The sequence below is a fragment of the Callithrix jacchus genome, chromosome 14, assembly GCF_049354715.1.
Source record: "Callithrix jacchus isolate 240 chromosome 14, calJac240_pri, whole genome shotgun sequence".
Taxonomy (NCBI): Eukaryota; Metazoa; Chordata; class Mammalia; order Primates; family Cebidae; genus Callithrix; species Callithrix jacchus.
In genome coordinates this window covers 6,294,273-6,311,874 of record NC_133515.1, presented here as the reverse complement: position 1 = coordinate 6,311,874, position 17,602 = coordinate 6,294,273, and the positions used below count along the sequence as shown (strand labels likewise).

General features: G+C 43.4%; 1 protein-coding gene across 3 annotated transcripts in view; it reads right to left on the bottom strand.

The window, feature by feature from the left end:
- The window catches only part of NCAPH (non-SMC condensin I complex subunit H), a 46,977-nt gene that overhangs the window by 17,099 nt on the left and 12,276 nt on the right, over window positions 1–17,602 (bottom strand). For all 3 annotated transcript variants that reach the window (XM_078348608.1, XM_008980062.5, XM_008980063.5), the window contains exons 6-12: window positions 17,433–17,557; window positions 10,878–11,067; window positions 9,507–9,598; window positions 8,520–8,725; window positions 4,150–4,298; window positions 3,134–3,240; window positions 2,656–2,778 (exon numbers count right to left, since the gene is read on the bottom strand). In XM_078348608.1, coding sequence (XP_078204734.1) covers window positions 2,656–2,778; window positions 3,134–3,240; window positions 4,150–4,298; window positions 8,520–8,725; window positions 9,507–9,598; window positions 10,878–11,067; window positions 17,433–17,557 — 992 coding nt within the window. The remainder of the gene's footprint in view (window positions 1–2,655; window positions 2,779–3,133; window positions 3,241–4,149; window positions 4,299–8,519; window positions 8,726–9,506; window positions 9,599–10,877; window positions 11,068–17,432; window positions 17,558–17,602) is intronic.

The window sequence follows — 17,602 nt, the reverse complement described above, 5'->3', positions numbered from 1 at the left end:
TGAACTAGCCAAAGTTTGCTAGCTTCAGACCTTTTTTTTTTTTTGCAGCTTCCTCAACTCTCATAGCTTTCACAGAATTGAAGGAAGGTAGGGCCTTGCTCTTGAAATAGGCATTGGCTTAAGGAAATGCTGTGGCTGGTTCAATCATCTATCCCGACCACTAAAACTCACTCCATATCGGCAGTAAGTGTTTTGCTTTATCATTCATGTGTTCATTGGAGTAGCACTTTTAATTTTCCCCCAGAACTTTTCCTTTACATTAATGACTTGGCTATTTGGTGCGAGACCTAGCTTTCAGCCTATCTCGCCTTTGGACATGTCTGCCTAAGCTTAATCATTACTAGCTTTTGATTTGAAATGAGAGATCCCTCTCACCTGAACACTTTGGGGCCATTGTGGGGTTATTAACTGGCCTAATATTAATACTGTTGTGCCTCAGGGCATAGCAAGGCCTAGGGGAGGGAGAGCCTGAAAACAGCAGTCAGCAGAGCAGTCAGTACACACACACAGCATCCATGCCCTCTGCAGCCTCATATGGGGGCAATTCATGCCACCCCAAACAATTACAATAGCAACATCGAAGCTCACTGATCACAGATCACCACAGCAGATATAATATTAATGAAAATGTTTGAAATACTGAATTGCCAAAATGTGACAAAGACATGAAGTGGGTACATACTGTTGAAAAATGGCACCAACAAACTTACTTGATGCAGGCTTGTCACAAACCTACAATTTGTAAAAAATGCAGTATCTGCAAAGGACACTAAAGCAAAGCACAGTAAAGAGAAGTGTGCCTGTAGCTGTTTTCCCTGTGTGGCTGGGAGGGTGAGAGATCTCCAGCTCCTACTGCCCTACTACAAGCAGAAAACTTACTCCTCTGGACAAGCAGAAGCACATGTTCTTTCCTCTACAAGAAATAAGTATGAGGGAAAAAAACTAGGCCCCAGAGTGCCATGATCTAATGACTCTTCTACCACCTTCATATCTAAAAATGCAAATTACAACCTAGGCCACATTACTGAAAGGTTCCTAAAAGTTGGAGGGAGGGAAGGGTGGCTGTGGCCACAGATAACAGTTCCTGCACGAGTTCCCTTTGAAGCAGCTTCCTTCTGAGGCTGGACAAGGTGTGGTAGCAGTGTTCTGCCACCTGCCTTCACTCAGCCTTCCTTTGTATTCTGCCTCAGGGCCCTATCTGTACTTCACGAGGGCAAGCCGCTGCTGGAATCTAACCAATATTGACCATGGCCATAGTTTCCACTACTGTTGTGACTTTGCATCTCTTTCTGTGTTTATGAGAGTATTTCTATTAACTAAATAATATTGATTTAAAAAAAAACCATATCTTAGTTTATAAAAACAGAATGTGAGGCCAGGTGTAGCAGCTCACATCTATAATCCCTGCACTTTGGGAGGCTGAGGCAGAAGGACTGCTTGAATCCAAGGGTTCAAAGTTACAAAGAGCTCTAATTGTACCACTGGACTGCAGCCTGGGCAACAGAGCAAGACCTTGTCTCTAAAGAAATTAAATAAATACAAAAAAAAAAAAAATTAAATGGAATGTGCAGTATCAGTCAATTCAGGAAAAAAGAAAAAAAATATATATATATATATTTAAAATCTTGTGGGAAAACAGGCAAAATAAAGAGGAACTTATAAAGTGTTAATACACTCCATGAGAGTAGGACAACCAGTAATGTAAGTAAGCAGAGGATGTGAATGGAATGGAGTTTACACCAACCACTGCTTACCCCATCAGCAGGGACATGCAAGGAGACCCCAGGCAAATGAAGGAGGCAGGAATCAGGGTGTAACACCAGGTAATCCAGAAGACTCCATGTGACAGTCTTAGAAGGAGCTCCAGCAGCCTGTTCCGCTCTAGGAGACTTCCTGAGGATGTGAGCCCATATGTCACCCTGGCCTTGCTTTGACTTGGATTGTGAGTAAGGCAACCTCACTGTACAAAGCACTGGTGAGTAAATCCACAACTTCAATGAGAAAGTGAAGGAACTGGCTAGGCATGGTGGCTCACACCTGTAATCCCAGCACTTTGGGAGGCTAAGGCATGTGGATCACCTGAGGTCAGGAGTTCAAGACCAGCCTGGCCAACATGGTGAAATCCCATCTATACTAAAAATACAAAAAATTAGCTGGGCATGGTGGCAGGCACCTGTAATCCCAGCTACTTGGGAGGCTGAGGCAGGAGAATTGCTTGAACCCAGGAGGGAGAGGTTGCAGTGAGCCGAGATCACACTGTTGCACTCCAGCCTGGGGCAACAAGAGCAAAACCCCATCTCAAAAAAAAAAAAAAAAAAAAGTTGCGGGGAGAGAGAGAGAGAAAAAGTGAAGGAATCAAGAAATAACTAAAACTTTTTGAAACTTCACCAAAAGACTACACTCACCACCCCACTTAATTTCAGTGTGGAGGCTTTAGTGTCCAGTATTCTAGCCAGGCAAAGTATTTCCGAGCCTTAATCATGCATTCATCCTATAAGCTTTTCCTTTTAGCTTTCTTTGCCTTATCTATTTGATTTCCTGGTAACACCCCCTGACTAACACATACCCCTCCTTTCCTCAAAGGCACTGCCTAACCATCACACTATCAGCCACTTAATAACTTGTGTGCTTAAAGGAACCAAGGAATAGGCTTACCCTGGTGCCTGGTTTGAGGTGAAGCTGGACCAGAGTGTCGACATCGTAGTTGAAATCTGTAGGAAGGGTGGTAGCTCTCCAATTCTGGTTCTCCAAAGTGGACTTGGTCAGAATAGTAGCAGCCTATTAATTTTTTTAAAAAAGTGTTTTAGGCATATTAACAATGGTCAAAACATCTAATTTTTTTAAAGTGGCTTGGGAAGACTTTGGGTAGCATGAGTCTACCATCAGTCTCACAGTTTTATGTAAAAAAGTTATTTTGCGAGCATTATTCTTTTTATTCTAAATTTGATTCTTTCTGCCACTGAGTTTAGGACTACTTCTCAATAGTGCTTCTAGGGAATAAGGAAAAATAACACCATCTGTTTGCTCTAAGAGTTAAATTTATAAGGAATTTTTAAAAAGTCACATCTGAAAGGGAAAAAGGAGTGTGAAGAGTAATTTAAGAAAGAACAATCCTAATAAATCCAATACAAACCTTTGTTTTTCTAAAATATACATCAAAGTCAATATCATCTTCGAAGTCAATTTCAAAATCTTTCTTTGTACTCTTCTTTTTGTTTTCTGATTGGGAGGGAGCATCTTCTGTAGAGTGAACACAGATGTCAACACTTCACTTCTGTGGCCTAAACTATTTATTCATTTCACAAGATCTGCTGACAGCCTTATCAAGGTTTATCAAAACCAAAAGGCGGCACTGTGTCTGAGCATTGCAACAGTAGGAATGTTTAATCACACACCCTCTTTTCATCCTAAACTTATAATTTGTGTTTTGGCTAAGAAAACACATCAGAAACATATGCTTGGCTGGGTGCAGTGGCTCATGCCTGTAATAGTAACACTTTGGGAGGCCAAGGCAGGAGGACTCCTTGAGGCCAGGAGTCGAAACTAGCCTAGGCAACAAAGCGGGATCCTGTCACTACGGAAAATTTAAAAATTAACTCAGTATGCCGGCATGACACTGTAGTCCCAGCTATTCAGAAGACTGAGGTGGGAGGATGCTTAAGCCCAGGATGTCAAGGCTGCAGTGAGCCATGATTCGCCACTGCACTTCAGCCTGGGTGACAGTGTGAGACCCTGTCTCAAAAGAAAAACAAAATATAAAACAGATGTTTATCCTTTTCTTTCAAAGAGACAATGCAAAACACATGAGGTTGGTACAGCCCTTTGGAGTTCTACAAAATGCCAGCATGTACAGTAGCTCCTGTGTGCCCTCTAGAGCCCGGTGGTCATGCCCACCCATAGCCACTGAGTGATGTCATATGGATACAAGGGAGCAGTGTGGGGCTAGGAGCCCAGTTCTCCTAACTCCAGTACTTACTCTTCTCACTTAGAGGTTTCCATTTTTACCATCCCTTCATCCCAGGCCAGGGATGAAGGGACAGTAAAAGAGACACAACAGGGCTGTGACTGGCATTTCCTTCCTTGGCTAACCGATGACTGGCAGTCATCTACACTATTTCTTTTCTTAAAGTTCCACCTAGAATTACATACGTTTGCGTCGAGGCCTAAAGCGCCAGTGATCCGGGCCAGCCCACATCGACATGGTCCGAGGACTGAAATAAGAATATTCTCCAGGTTTCATAGACAGAAGGGGGCACATGGTCCTGATGTCTCCATCACCAAGGGAAATAATTTCTTCTCTGTAACACACATGAAATCATATTTGTATATGTACAATACATATATTACAATGCTGCCTTTACATATGAAGCAGCATATGTCCACAAATGAGCTGCATTTCTAAGAGTGAGTCCAATACAAATACTTCATTATTAATAATCCCTTTTGCTTCCCTTAATAACAACATAATTATATCTATACAAGTACTGTAGACATTTCAAAGTACATCATAAAATGCTACCTAATTTGAGAGACAAGATGACAAAAGTACAGAGAATTCAATTTTTGTATAAGACTCCACAGCTAGTAAAATGCCAGAGCTGGGAGCTGGACACAATTCCCTTAATCCCAGCCTCGGGGTCTTTCCACACACAGGCTTCTTGCCACACAAGATGACATTCTTTCTTCCCTCATTCTTTTTTCACCATCCTTCCATAAATGAGGGCTCCAAAAGGTAACACTATACTTACTACTAAAAGTGAAAAAAAAAAGTTCATCTAATTATTTTGTCCCTCTAACGCTTTGGGAGCCCCCTTATATGTTAGGTCATCCAGCTTTATTCTTTGCCATGTGTAACGTGTCTAAGAGGTCAGTCCAGCATGACAGTTTTGGTTTGGGTTTTCACTCTCTACATTTTTAAAAAATAGAGACGGGTCTCACTATGTTGATCAGGATGGTCTTAAACTCCTAGCCTCAAGCAATCCTTCTGCCTCAGCCTCCCAAAATGCTATGATTACAGGATTACACCATGCCCAGCCATTTTTTCACTCTTTCTACAAGATACAAGCTTTCTCCTAAAGGGCTCCGACAAGTCAGAAAGCATGCTGGTGCTCCTGTACTGCCCTCTGAAGGTAAGGTAACAAAGAAGTTTCAGACAGACTTTGTATTTGTACTGAGCACACATATAATTCCCATTTATATAAGCCGTATGAAATAAGCTAAAAAGGTTTTTAAAAGGGGATTTTTGTCTTTATATACAGAATTTTAAAAAACAAAAACAGGAGATTATATTTGTATAGTTATTGTGTAATTAAAACCTAATTTAAAAATTAAAATGTGCTATAAAAGATCACATTTCTAGTTTATAACACCTAGTGCTATAACAGAATCTGATGCCTAGTAGCCTGTCATTAAGTCACAAATGCACTGCACTGTGAACTCTAGAGGGAGAAGGAAGACAGTTTCAATAGCATTCCCACTCCATTCTGATGGATATTCTTCTATCAGGAAGAATGGCTCCCACGCCTGATTCTGGGGATGGAGGTGGACAGAGGCACTGCAGGCTTTTTGAACTGTAGTAATTCAATACAGGCATCCTACCAGTCCCAATTTCACCACTCAACAATTAAATAAATCCACCTATAGTCCAAAATAACCTATCCACTTTTCAAGGCTGCCCACTTCAAACATCTCCAGTCCCTCCAGGGAAATTCTTTTTCTTCTTTCCCCTCCCCATAATATCACAGGGTACCTCCTTCAATTTAGCCTTGGTTCAATCCATTGTCCTAACACTGGCAAGATAAGGTCTCCTCCCAGCTGGCTTGACACATCAGGCAGCATGCAGCCAAACATTTCATTCCAGCGTGCGTGGAGTAGGCTGTGCTCTGGGCCCTAACCCCTGATTAGGGCTTTAACCACAATGACTGCCGTATAAAGCACACTGGTACTACAGAAGGGTTGGTCAGAGAATACAGAGAACACTTGACTCCAAGAGTTCTTGGACTGCTGCTGCTGCCTGCTGCACAGAGGGAGCTCACTGTTAGACGTCAAGCACTTTTGCGACAGTCCTTACCAATGCATGTGCACAAAGAGCTACACTTCTTAGGCTGTGTAGTTGTCAATGTGCTGCCATGCAGGGATCAATAACATGAGGCATCTACACAACTCTGGTATTTATCACTCAGCACTGCCCCACCTCACCTTCAGCCAGAGGCCCCAGAAGACCTTTCAGTAGCATACAGTTGTTTTCAACCCTTGGGGTAGAATACAATCACCTGGGGATGGTGATGAGCTATCTGGCTCCCTGTACCCATTGAGATTTTCAAGCGGTGTGCACTGGAGCCTGCCATCCAAAGCTCACTATGTGTGGCCAGGACTGGTCAAAGGTGTTAGGTGACAACCAGCTCCACCCCATTAGTTAAACTCTCTGAGCCTCATAACAAGACCTAATTATAGGGTTGCTACAAGGATAAAATAACTAATTTTAGATATTATGTGAATTATGTGAAATAACACACATAAGGCACCTGGCATAGCATCTTGCACAAAGACTAATAAGGAACTCAGTAAATATCAGATATTGCTATTATCACCTGGTCCCAACCCTTCATTTTATGGATGAGCAAACAAAGACCACAAAAGGTGATAACATTGCCCCACATCTCACGGCTATCCACCGCAGTCAGGTCTACTCCAGGTCAAACATTTACTGAACTCCCAGGAAAGACCAGCAATGAGGCAAGGGGAGGGGATTTATGGATGGATAAAACCTGAGACTAGAACCACAGCCTTCTGCCTCTAATGCACTAGGTAGGATGGAGTTTAAGATTTTGTGCTGCTTGGAATAGGGGAGAGAAGCGGAGACATGTGTTCAAAATAACCAGCAGAAAACAGATAAAAACCAGAAACCAAATAAAAGTCATGGAAGCCCTTTGTTACTGTCAGTCCCTCAGATGTCTATTTCCTCACTATTTAAGGAAAGTGATAGCTTTTCTCTGACATTTGAAAATGACATTTTTATAAGAGTTCATCCCATCATCCTATCATTTCCCCATTCTTAGACAGAATGAGAATGGGGCAAAATCACAGCTCTGTGAATAGTACAATTCTGGAGAGCAAGGTGCTACTGGGCCTGGATGGGCAGTGGCACTCTGAGGTGCCACATGCTCAGCCCCTCAGATTCCTACTGATAATTAAAAGATATTATCAGTTTAATTGTTTACCACAAGGGCAGATAAAATGAGCTTAGGAAAGATATTCAAGCAGGGCTCTTCAACAGATTTTTGTCATGGTGGGAAATTATACTAAGCAACTTCTGTTTTAATTCAAACAAAACCAGTATGGCTGTCCCCAATCCCAGGCCTGCAAAGCTGTTATAGACATAGAAGTTAACAGAGGGACTTTTCACTCTTATCTCATTGAATCTCCTGCCTCCAGGCCCATTCAAGACTTTTACAAGACCATGACACTAAAGGGTGTGGGACCCTGCTTCCAAATCATATTTAGAATTAAAACAATAATCTATTAAGTACATAAAGGCCAACCAAGTTCTGGTTATTTTTATGTTGCTTACTAGGGTAATCAAAAATTTAAGTTATTAAACCAATTCTCCTTTCTTCCTCCAAATATACTAAATTTTATTGGTTGGTTTTGTTTTCCCTGCCTTGCTCATCCCCAGTCTGCCCATCTGGTAACCCAACACTGCCTAACCCCCACTTGCTTACCCTTCAGGTGGCATAGTGGTGGCTTGGAGCCACCAAAAACCACGCTATAAGCAGTGTGTACAAAGGGAGCATGCTCTGTGCTACCAAAATGCATGTGGTAACTGATGTAGCTACTAGATCCCAGGTGCTTTGTTCCAAATACTTTCATTGTTCTAATCTGTACAAACTCCTGCAATGTCAGTTCTATAACCAAAGTGGCTAAGCTGACATTCAAAGCCAGGAGTGGTTTCTCTGAGACAGAAAGGCTCAGCTGAAGTGTATGACGCAGCACACCAGCCCAGCCAATCAGCTATTAAATTCAATCACCCCAGCAGGCAATGATGAAGCTGGGTGAGAGTACTGACACTGCAGTGGAAATCTGCAGAAGGGGGCAGTTCTTCTGGGAGCCCAAGTGTAGCTTCTGCATAGCACGCACTTGGCCTCCCCACATGCTGGCACCTCATTACAACATCCTAAGGAGATTCCCCAACTCAGGGGTGGAGGCGTAGAATGGGAAGGATGCTAAAATCTGTCAAGCCAATATAGGGGACTGATAATAGGGGAAATCAGTTTCCAGCAGGAAATGTTAAGAATTGATAGAGGCCAGGCATTGTGGCTCACACCTGTAATCCTGGCACTTTGGGAGGCCAAAGTCAGAGGATCACTTCAGCCCAAGAGTTCAAGATCGGCCTGGGCAACTCAGTGAGATGCCCATCTCTATTTAAAAAATAAATATTTTTTTTTTAATTAGAAAAAAAAGAAAAAAGAACCAATGGAAAACTCCTATGGAAACACTTTCTGTGACTCTGAGAGCCTTACTGGCAGCTCTGAACGTGGCAGGATTCCTTCCAGCTCCTGAACTCTTCATGATCCCCAAATGCAGTGTGGTTGGGTTCATCAATGGCATCAAAGTCATCCTCCAGGGACCCATCAGGGAAGTCTCCGCAGTCACTCTCCTCAACCTCGGCGTTGATGTCAAATACCTGGTCATTCTTCTTAAACTTGTCTACCAGGGCCGACACAGACTGGAGGGACAAAAGAGGGTTCTTTAATTCTCATTCCTATAACCACTTCAATTCACCACTGGAGGGATGTCCTTCTCACCCTTAAATTTCAGCCTCCAGCCTCCTTTCCCTGAGCTACATACACTTCCCCATCCCCTGCCTGCCTGGGCCAGGATTCTCACGATAGTACAGTGAGGAGGAAGTTTATATTGTGCAGCACAGGATGAAGCTGCATTGTTGTCAGGCACATTTTGTAAAACATGAAACAGGAATCTGTATCCATTAACTGCATGTTTATAGAAAACAGTTTTCCATGGAGACCATTTACTTTGGAAATTATAGTAAGTAGGCTAAAGGGGGCCATGCTAAAAATACACAGAAGAAATCTCTACACATAACAACTTCTCAGGAAACTCTGTGCCAAGGGACTCAGTCCCAAACAGCAGGAAATTCCTCAAGCTTCATAGCAGCCTAAGAGATTCGAGGCCACTGGGACAACCATGTTCAAAAGTAAATCTAATTATAAATGCTCGCCCATTAATGCCAGGGCCGCCTTACCCTGGGGAAGCAGGAGAGGAAGAAGAAGCTGATCCTGGAACTCACTTACCTCTAGAAGAGTCCTGCTGGGGTTCACAACCCTACCCCTCCTCCCTCAGGGTTTTTGTCCCTATAAAAGTGCCAAAGGAAATATTTTCTGTACTCCTGGCTAAATAAAGATGATGCCACAGTTTTGGTTCCCATTGGGCAGGACCAATCTCGAGCCAACTAACTGAAACCATGAGCTACTAAAAGTTGACCACACCTCATTATGTGTTTCACTGTCCCATTTAGTAAACTGGAACCCGGCCAGGGAAGGGCAGATCTGGCGATCTTCTGCACACTGCTGCAAGGATGCTGGAGAGGACAGCAAGATCACAAAGAGAGATTAGAAGTGGGTCAAGTGCATTCCTCACTTCCTTCAGAATGACACAAAGTGGCACGAGACATGAGAAGCACAGTCACCTCATTGTTCTCCAGCAAAGGCTCAAGTATCATCAGTGGCTGGCTGGCTGGCTGCCAATCTCTGTGTCCCTGCCTCTCCTGGCAGTGAGCGGATGCATAGGCCATACCCATGCTGGAGTGAGGCTATGCACTGTCTTCGCACAAATTTTATTAAAATACTAGAGGAGAAACCTAAAGCACAGACGTTTGATTCTGAAATGAACTCTGTGACCTGTTATAGCTGGGAAATCAAATGTTTCATCTTAAAACTACACTAAGTGCATAGGCCATCATGTAACAGTACTTTAACTTATTTTTAGTCCCAAACTAAACTAACTAGAGAAGACTTACCTCAGAGAATTAGAGCCCCAGATGAGAACATAAACTTGGAAAATAGATTGTTAGCATAAAAGTTATAGTAAGCAAAATTGAGGCAAGAATAGAAAGAACAAGAATGGGAGCTGTAACAACTACACAGCCTGGAGGAGTATTGATTTCATTCAGTGTGTAAAACTGACCACACTTGAGATGAAGCTGGGCAAGAGTATGGACACTGCAGTGGAAATCTGCAGAAGGGGCAGCTTTTCTGGGAGCCCAAGTGTAGCTACTGTACTGCCAGCACCTGGCCTTCCCACCTGCTGGCACCTCCTTACAAAGTCCTGAGGAGATTCCCCAGCTCAGGGGTGGAGGTGTAGAATGGGAGGGACACTAAAATGGGGACTGATAATAGGAGAGATCAGTTCTTAGACTGCCACAGAGGAGTCTCAAAACAATTCACAATGCCCTCTTCTCCTCAGAGCCACCTATGGGGAGCAAATAAGGACAAAGCCTCCCTAGCTGGGCAAAGGTCTCTCTAAGTCCCTTTGCCAATTACAAACTCGGACACTCCAGGAGGAATCCAGGGCTCCAAAATGTGACTTTGAGAGCTGGCTGCTAACAGTGGGCACCTAAGGTATGGTGACCTAAGGTACTGAGACCAAGAGGCAATGGTTTACTGTTTTAGACTCCATGCTGCAAAGAAGACAAAAGTGAGTGGGTTGCTAGGCAGTCCCAAAAGGATATCAAATTTGGCATCCCAACGGAAACTTCTGGGTAATTTAAACAACATAAGGGCATGATGAGCTTATTGTGGTTATGTAAAAAATTCTCCAATGACCGAAATGCTCTGGTGAAAGGCATCACTTGTACTTACCTTTTAAATCTGTCATCTCTACCCAACCTAACTCTGGCAACTCGAGAGGTTCTCCAGTGGAGAGAGTCTGGACATCAGAGGGAAAGAGCAGCTCACTTCTATAGTCCTGGCAGTGTAGAGTGGACAGAAACACCCCTGCTGTGCTGCACTCATCAAACGAGGCTGCTGTCTTCTGAAACATGGGATCAATCTGAACACAGAAAGAGAGAAGAAACGGAAGATTTATGATATGTGGCCAAGAGAAATATAAACTCATATGCATTCAGCCACACTCCATAGCAGGTGTATACACTGGAATGAAATATCTCTGCACATGGTCAAAAGTGGATTTTTTTTTTTTTAAGACGGAGTCTTGCTCTGTCACCCAGGCTGGAGTGCAGTGGCATGATCTTGGCTCACTGCAACCTCTGCTCCCAGGCTCAAGCGATTCTTGGGCCTCAGCCTCCTGAATAACTGGGACTATAGATATGTGCCACTACACCTGGCTAACTTTTGTATTTTTAGTAGAGATGAGGTTTCACCATGTTGGCTAGGCTGGTCTCAAACTCCTGACTCAAGGAATCCACCCACTTTGGCATTCCAAAGTATTGGGACTACAGGTGTGAGCCACCATACCCAACAAAAGTGGCTTTCTGATTGATCAGGTAAAATCCCGGTTCAAAAGGTTATGGTCAGATGAATAAACATATACTGTTCAAGAAGACAGTATGTAGTAGCAAGTGTACACTATGTCAAATGGCTTCTTTATAATACACCTGGACGTTACAGGGACAGGGCAAGCCATAAAAATGTGTAGCAAGAGGGTAGAAGCCCTGCTGGGACTCTGCAGGTGACCTTGAGATAGGAGATGCGGTTGGGTATTGGGTTCACAGGTCTTCCCAATGTCCCAGAACGTGGCTCCTAGGGAGAGAGTGGGGCTTGGATACGACAACACAGATACAGCTCCCTGGCTCTTCCCTGGCCCCCTTAGCTCAGGGTTCAAGCTCATCAGAACTCAGGTTCAGCTCCTGCCATCTCATAAGCCCGTCTCATCATTATCCCACAGCAGCACATGCATCATCTCTACATTCTTCCGTCTCCTTAGCCCTCAGGCAGCCATAAGGCCAGGTTGGTTTCCTCCCAGTGCATCTTTCCATCCCCAGGGCCAGCAATATGATCCTTATCTCTGGCTTCTCACAATTCCCATCCTAAAAATACCAGTGCTCTGACTCCTATTTCCTTTTCAAATGTGAATGGTTTCCCACCCGGAGCCTTGCATCCCTATAAGTCTTGGGTAGGTAGTTAATGGAATTATACTCAGCCCTTCAGAGCCAACATGAAAATTGTACATTGACCCACATTAAAGCTGAAAACACTATGATAATGTTCACTTGTGTGTAGAATTATACGATGTGTGAGCACAGTGGGATTTATATCCCTAAGCAATTCAATGGGACAATGAATTATGGCTATGTAGTTTGAGTAGTTGAAACCTTCTGAAACAAGGGTCCACAGTAAGCAAGGACCACAATAAAAGGCCTTGGAATGCTCTAAATTACAAAGTTCAAGGTCTCTTTAGGTGATTTCTAATAAGCAAATCCTTAGCTCTAGCCAAACTCGTACACTCTCCAGCTTCCTATCCAGAATCTTCCTGTGCTGTGGTTTTTGCTTATACCTCTGCTTAGAACCACCTCCCTGGTGATGCCTACCTGATAGATACCTAGCCTTCCTTCAAGGCTCAGTACAAGTCTTGCCTGTTCCATAAACTCGGAGCCCTACCAACTCTGGTTTCCTATAGTATGTGCCTTGACTTTCCCTGCATTCATCTATCTGTATTCTCTTGGTATAAAGAACTGAAGCATAATCATGTTTGAATCCCCTATGATGGCAACTGTTTTGCACACACTAAAGAGCTGTGTTCAAAAGAGATCAGCTCATATATAAAAAAGTGCTCCCAACTGGTCTAGATACATCTGCACATTTGCTTTCTGATTTCCAAGAAAATGAGAGTTTACACCTTTAATCCCAGCATTTTGGGAGGCTGAGGTAGGTAGATCACTTGAGGTCAGGAGTTCAAGACCACCATGGCCAACATGGCAAAAACCCACCTCTACTAAAATTACATAAATTAGCCAGGCGTGGTGGTATACTCTATATGTCTATAATCCCAGCTACTTTTGTGGCTGAAGCAGGAGAATAGCTTGAACCCAGGAGGTGGAGGTTGCAGTGAGCACCATTGCACTCCAGCCTGGGTGACAGAGTAAGACTCCATCTTAAAAAGAAAAGAAAATGAGAGTTTAATAAACAGTTGAAGCTTTAAATTCTGTTTGTGACAATCCATCCCTCTTTTTTATCTTCCATACTCTTAGTGAATACAAGTTTACAGCAGCTTACAGAGCAAAAAAAAAAAGCTTTCTAGGATTGGCGTATTTGGCATTTCTTCATGACAGTATTCATTTCACTTGGCATAAACATACCACAGCTTGTCAATATCAGGCTTAGAGGAAGCAGCCCTGCTTGCTGCTCTCTCCTTTTCTCTTTATAACCATGGGAAAGGCTAATGCAGGCCTGGGAAACAGTCCATTTTCCTCAGGCTCCCAGAATTGAGTCTACCTGGTAAGAAAGACAATGACTAGAAAACATCCTGTATTTAATAATCCCTGACTGATTTGAACATTTCACTATAGAACCAAAAGCAAGAATGACAGTAAGGGCTGGGGGCACTGACTCATGCCTGTAATCCTAGCACTTTGGGAGGCTGAGGTGGGCAGATCGCTTAAGATCAGGAGTCCACGACTAGCCTGGTCAACATGGTAAAACCCCATTTCTACTAAAAATACAAAAAAAAAAAAAAAAAAAAAAATTAGATGGGCATGGCGGCATGCAGCTGCAGTCCCAGCTACATGGGAGGCTGAGGCACGAGAATCATTTGAACTGGGGAGGTAGAAGTTACAGTGAGCCAATTTCATGCCACTGTACTCTAGCCTGGGCCACAGAGCAAGAATCCGTCTTGAAAAAAAAAAAAGAAAGACAGTAAGATAAATTCCAGATTAGGAGAATTGGGGCAGGGAAGGGAAGGTAGAAAGGGCTTTCTGGATCCCTATGACTAATAAATAATGCCACTTCAGATGTGTGTAGCATATCACCATGTTTAAAGACCTTGACAGATTCACTAATTTAAAACCCAGATGTGGGTGGGGTCAGCATTCTCTGTTTTTACAGTATACACAGTGAGAGTCACACCTCACCTCTTCCCAGGTCATACAGCTAAGGTGGAGGAACTTGGATCTGAACTTTATATCATCCGCCTCCACATCTGGCATCACCCACGGTCAAAGCTGACACACAACATAAGGAAAAAATACAACTCTCTCTCCCCACAAGAGCCTGCCACTCTCACCTCTCCCCTCCCTTTCAGGCCGCATTCTCAGTGAGCAGCAATCCCCTGCTCACCTCACCACTCAGAGTAAGCCTGGCAAGGCCCCACCTCCCTAGCCCCTGCATGCTCAGTCTTACCACTACCATCTGCCATAAGAACACTGGCATTCATCTCACTGTTGCCCTTTATCTGGCTTATTTATTAATCACACAAAAAGACCCAAGACACCCACAATTCTATATTTCTTGGACTCAGATCTTCAGAGCTCTGATGCCACCTCCCACTCCACCACAGCTCCAAAAACTGGTATTTCCCCAGGGCCCTCTAGACTCAGTCATCAGCAAAATTCTCTCTATTGCCCACTTTGTTCCTGAGGACTCTCCCCACCTACTTGCCCTAATTTATGTATCCTCAAATGTTCTCATTTTACTCTTAAGGGGTGAAAATTGTTTCCTAAAGGCAAGGTGGAAAAAAATATCAGATGTTACAATAATGTTTGCCTATCCTAACCTCCACCCTGACAGAATCTTATTCCTTAGTATTTCATTTCAAGGGGAAGGAGTAGGCACAAAATGTCTAAAATGATCTGAAGGGTCAAAAGTGATTTAAAAAAAAAAAAGGCTGAGGGGCACTGCTCCAATTGAGACATGGTACCCGCCTGAGGACTAGCTTCCCCTGTGGGCCTCTGCAGTGGCTGCTTTCTTTTCACAGCACTCAAACCAGTGGCCTACAGGTGAGCCAGATAATTATAGCATCAAACTATCCTCTCCCAATTGCTAATGCCCCCAGCTCTAAGTACATCAGCCTTTGCCACTGTCTGCACATCTGTGTTGTAGTCATCTTCCAATCCCCAGGTCACAACCTGTCCCTCTTCTCGGAAGATCTTAGTATTAGTTCATGGCTCATTACTAGTCTCCAAACTTATTCCTGGTGTAGCTCTTATTGATTTCAATATCCATGTTGATCCATCCAGTATACTGTCTCTTGGTTGATATCCTCTCCTTCATCCTAAGAAGCCCAGGACTCCAAGACAGCCTAGTAAGAGCCCCCACCCTGCCTCCACCATTTGCTCCCTTGCCCGTTCTCTGAGTTGAGTCATTAACCGTGACTGCAACCTCTCCAAATGCTCAATTCTAAGAGCCCCTCTCTGACAACCACCTCCATTTCCAGCTCACACCTTCTTGTCCCCAACACCAAGAAGTCTTTGACCCCACCAGGCCTATAATCAACTGATTATATTACTTTCCACTGTTTCTCATTCCCCTCTCTTCCCAGGCAAAATTCCCTAAGCAGTGATTGCAACCATGCCTTCACACATGCTCTTATCTCCAGTGCCCCTTTCCAGCTGTGTCCATTCACTCAGCTCAACAGGATCCCATATTAAACCCAACTCTCTGCCTACTCCATGAATGTACCCACAGCTAATCATGGGTGGAGAAAGATACAAAATCATGCTGACTGACCTCATTTTAAATCCATCTGTCACCACCCTCAAGTAGACCCTAAGTTGTCTGACAGTCACACCATCTCTCCCTAGTCCATTTATTCACCCATCTCCTAGAGAACTCTTTCCTACCCTTTCCTCTCCTCACACCCCAGTGCCTTTCTCCCCAGTCCTCACTGTCAGCTGATGACCTGGGTTTCTGTTTTAAGACAGTTCCAGAAGGCTCCCCCATGGGTACACCCGAATCCCACTCCTGTCATCTGAGCCCCACCTGTGCTGTCCATTCCATTCCCTTCTTACCAGCTCAAGGACATCACCCTGGCAATTCTTCTTTCTGCTGCATCATCAATAATCCCTTCTCCACTAGACTGCTGACATTAACAAAACATGCTGTCATTTCTCCCATTCTCTTGGCCTTACCTTCCCTTCCATTTGCTCTCCCAGTACTGTGCTCCAAATTATAGCAAAACTCTTCAAAACAACTGCCTATATTCAGTGTTTTCAGTTCTTTCCTCCCCTTTATCATAAAAAATTTTAAATCCAGAAGAATGTAATATGAATCTCTGTAAAACTTCTATTTAGATTCAATAGGTAGCATTTTGCATTTGTTCTCTCTCTATATATATGTACATATGTGTACACACACACACACACACACACACACAATCTCCCCACCCCACAGCCTTTTGACAGTAATCCTCATGACTCTTCACCATGTGCCAGTTACTAAGCTACTGCCTCTCAGCTCTAAGCCTACCCTCTCTCCTTGGCTATGATGCGGGATCTGGGACATTCAGCTGTTAGGATCTACCAAGAGGGGCACTAGAGAGAGACTGCAGGCTCTAAGGGCACTAGCTCCTGTCTGCGGGCTGCATGTTAGGAGAGCATCACCCAGCAGTGTTCTAACCTGGCTGCAGCAAGGCCCACCTGTAGTAGCAGGTGAACCCCACTTGCAGATTTTGGCACTCACAGAACCAACCAGCCTTATTGAGACACCAGCACCAGCCAGCATGCCCCTATCCAGGGTCTGGGTCCATGTCTCAGAATTTTCTTATAGATATTCTCCTATAGGAGTGCAAAGATAGTATGTATTAGGATACTATCTTTGTTTTCATTAAAAACAATGAAACAATGTTTTTAATAGCAGAATTAAAAAATAAAGTTGTAGTAACCTCTGTTTGCTTTAAATGAACTGTGCTAAGTATAAATGAGGGCTCCAGTACCATTTGTTTAAGCAGATTCCTTAGGATTTGCTAGATAGATAATTTAAAGCTAGGATTCTGGAGCTAGACCACTTAGCTTCAACTCTTCCTCACTCACTAGATATGTCATTTTGGGCAAGTCATTGTGCCTCAATTATCTCTTCCTAAAATGATACAAGAATATTGTGAGGATTAAATGAGTCAACACAGGTTACAGGTTTAATGAAGCATATGGTGCTCACTATGTGTACATTAAATGTTAGCTAATGTAACCACTGCTACATTTACTAGAAAATAAAATTAACTTTTTATCAATTAGATTTCTCAGCAATTCACAGTCTCTTCCTTCCCAATAATTCTGAAACACTGAGGGACTACTTTTAGTCTTTACTATCAAGCTAAAGGATGATAATGCAGAGATATCAGTTGAATATTTTACTCCCTTGAGGCTTAAACAGGCACATACCAACAAGGCAGCCTTATTCCTGCCAAGTCTCAGCCCCTAAGGTTCTGAATTAGTCAGAAACCACACTGCGCACCCAGTTCCTCACCTCACACTTCCGATCTGCTTCAGACACATTGAGGTTATTTATGTTCTGTTCAATGGTTCTGTGTAAGTGCTTCTTCTTTGGTTTTGGAGCCTTTTTGGTTGTTCCCATTTCAGTAGCACTTCCATCTGAAAGGAGAAATACAACTGCGTACTGCAAGGGCTGCTTTATGC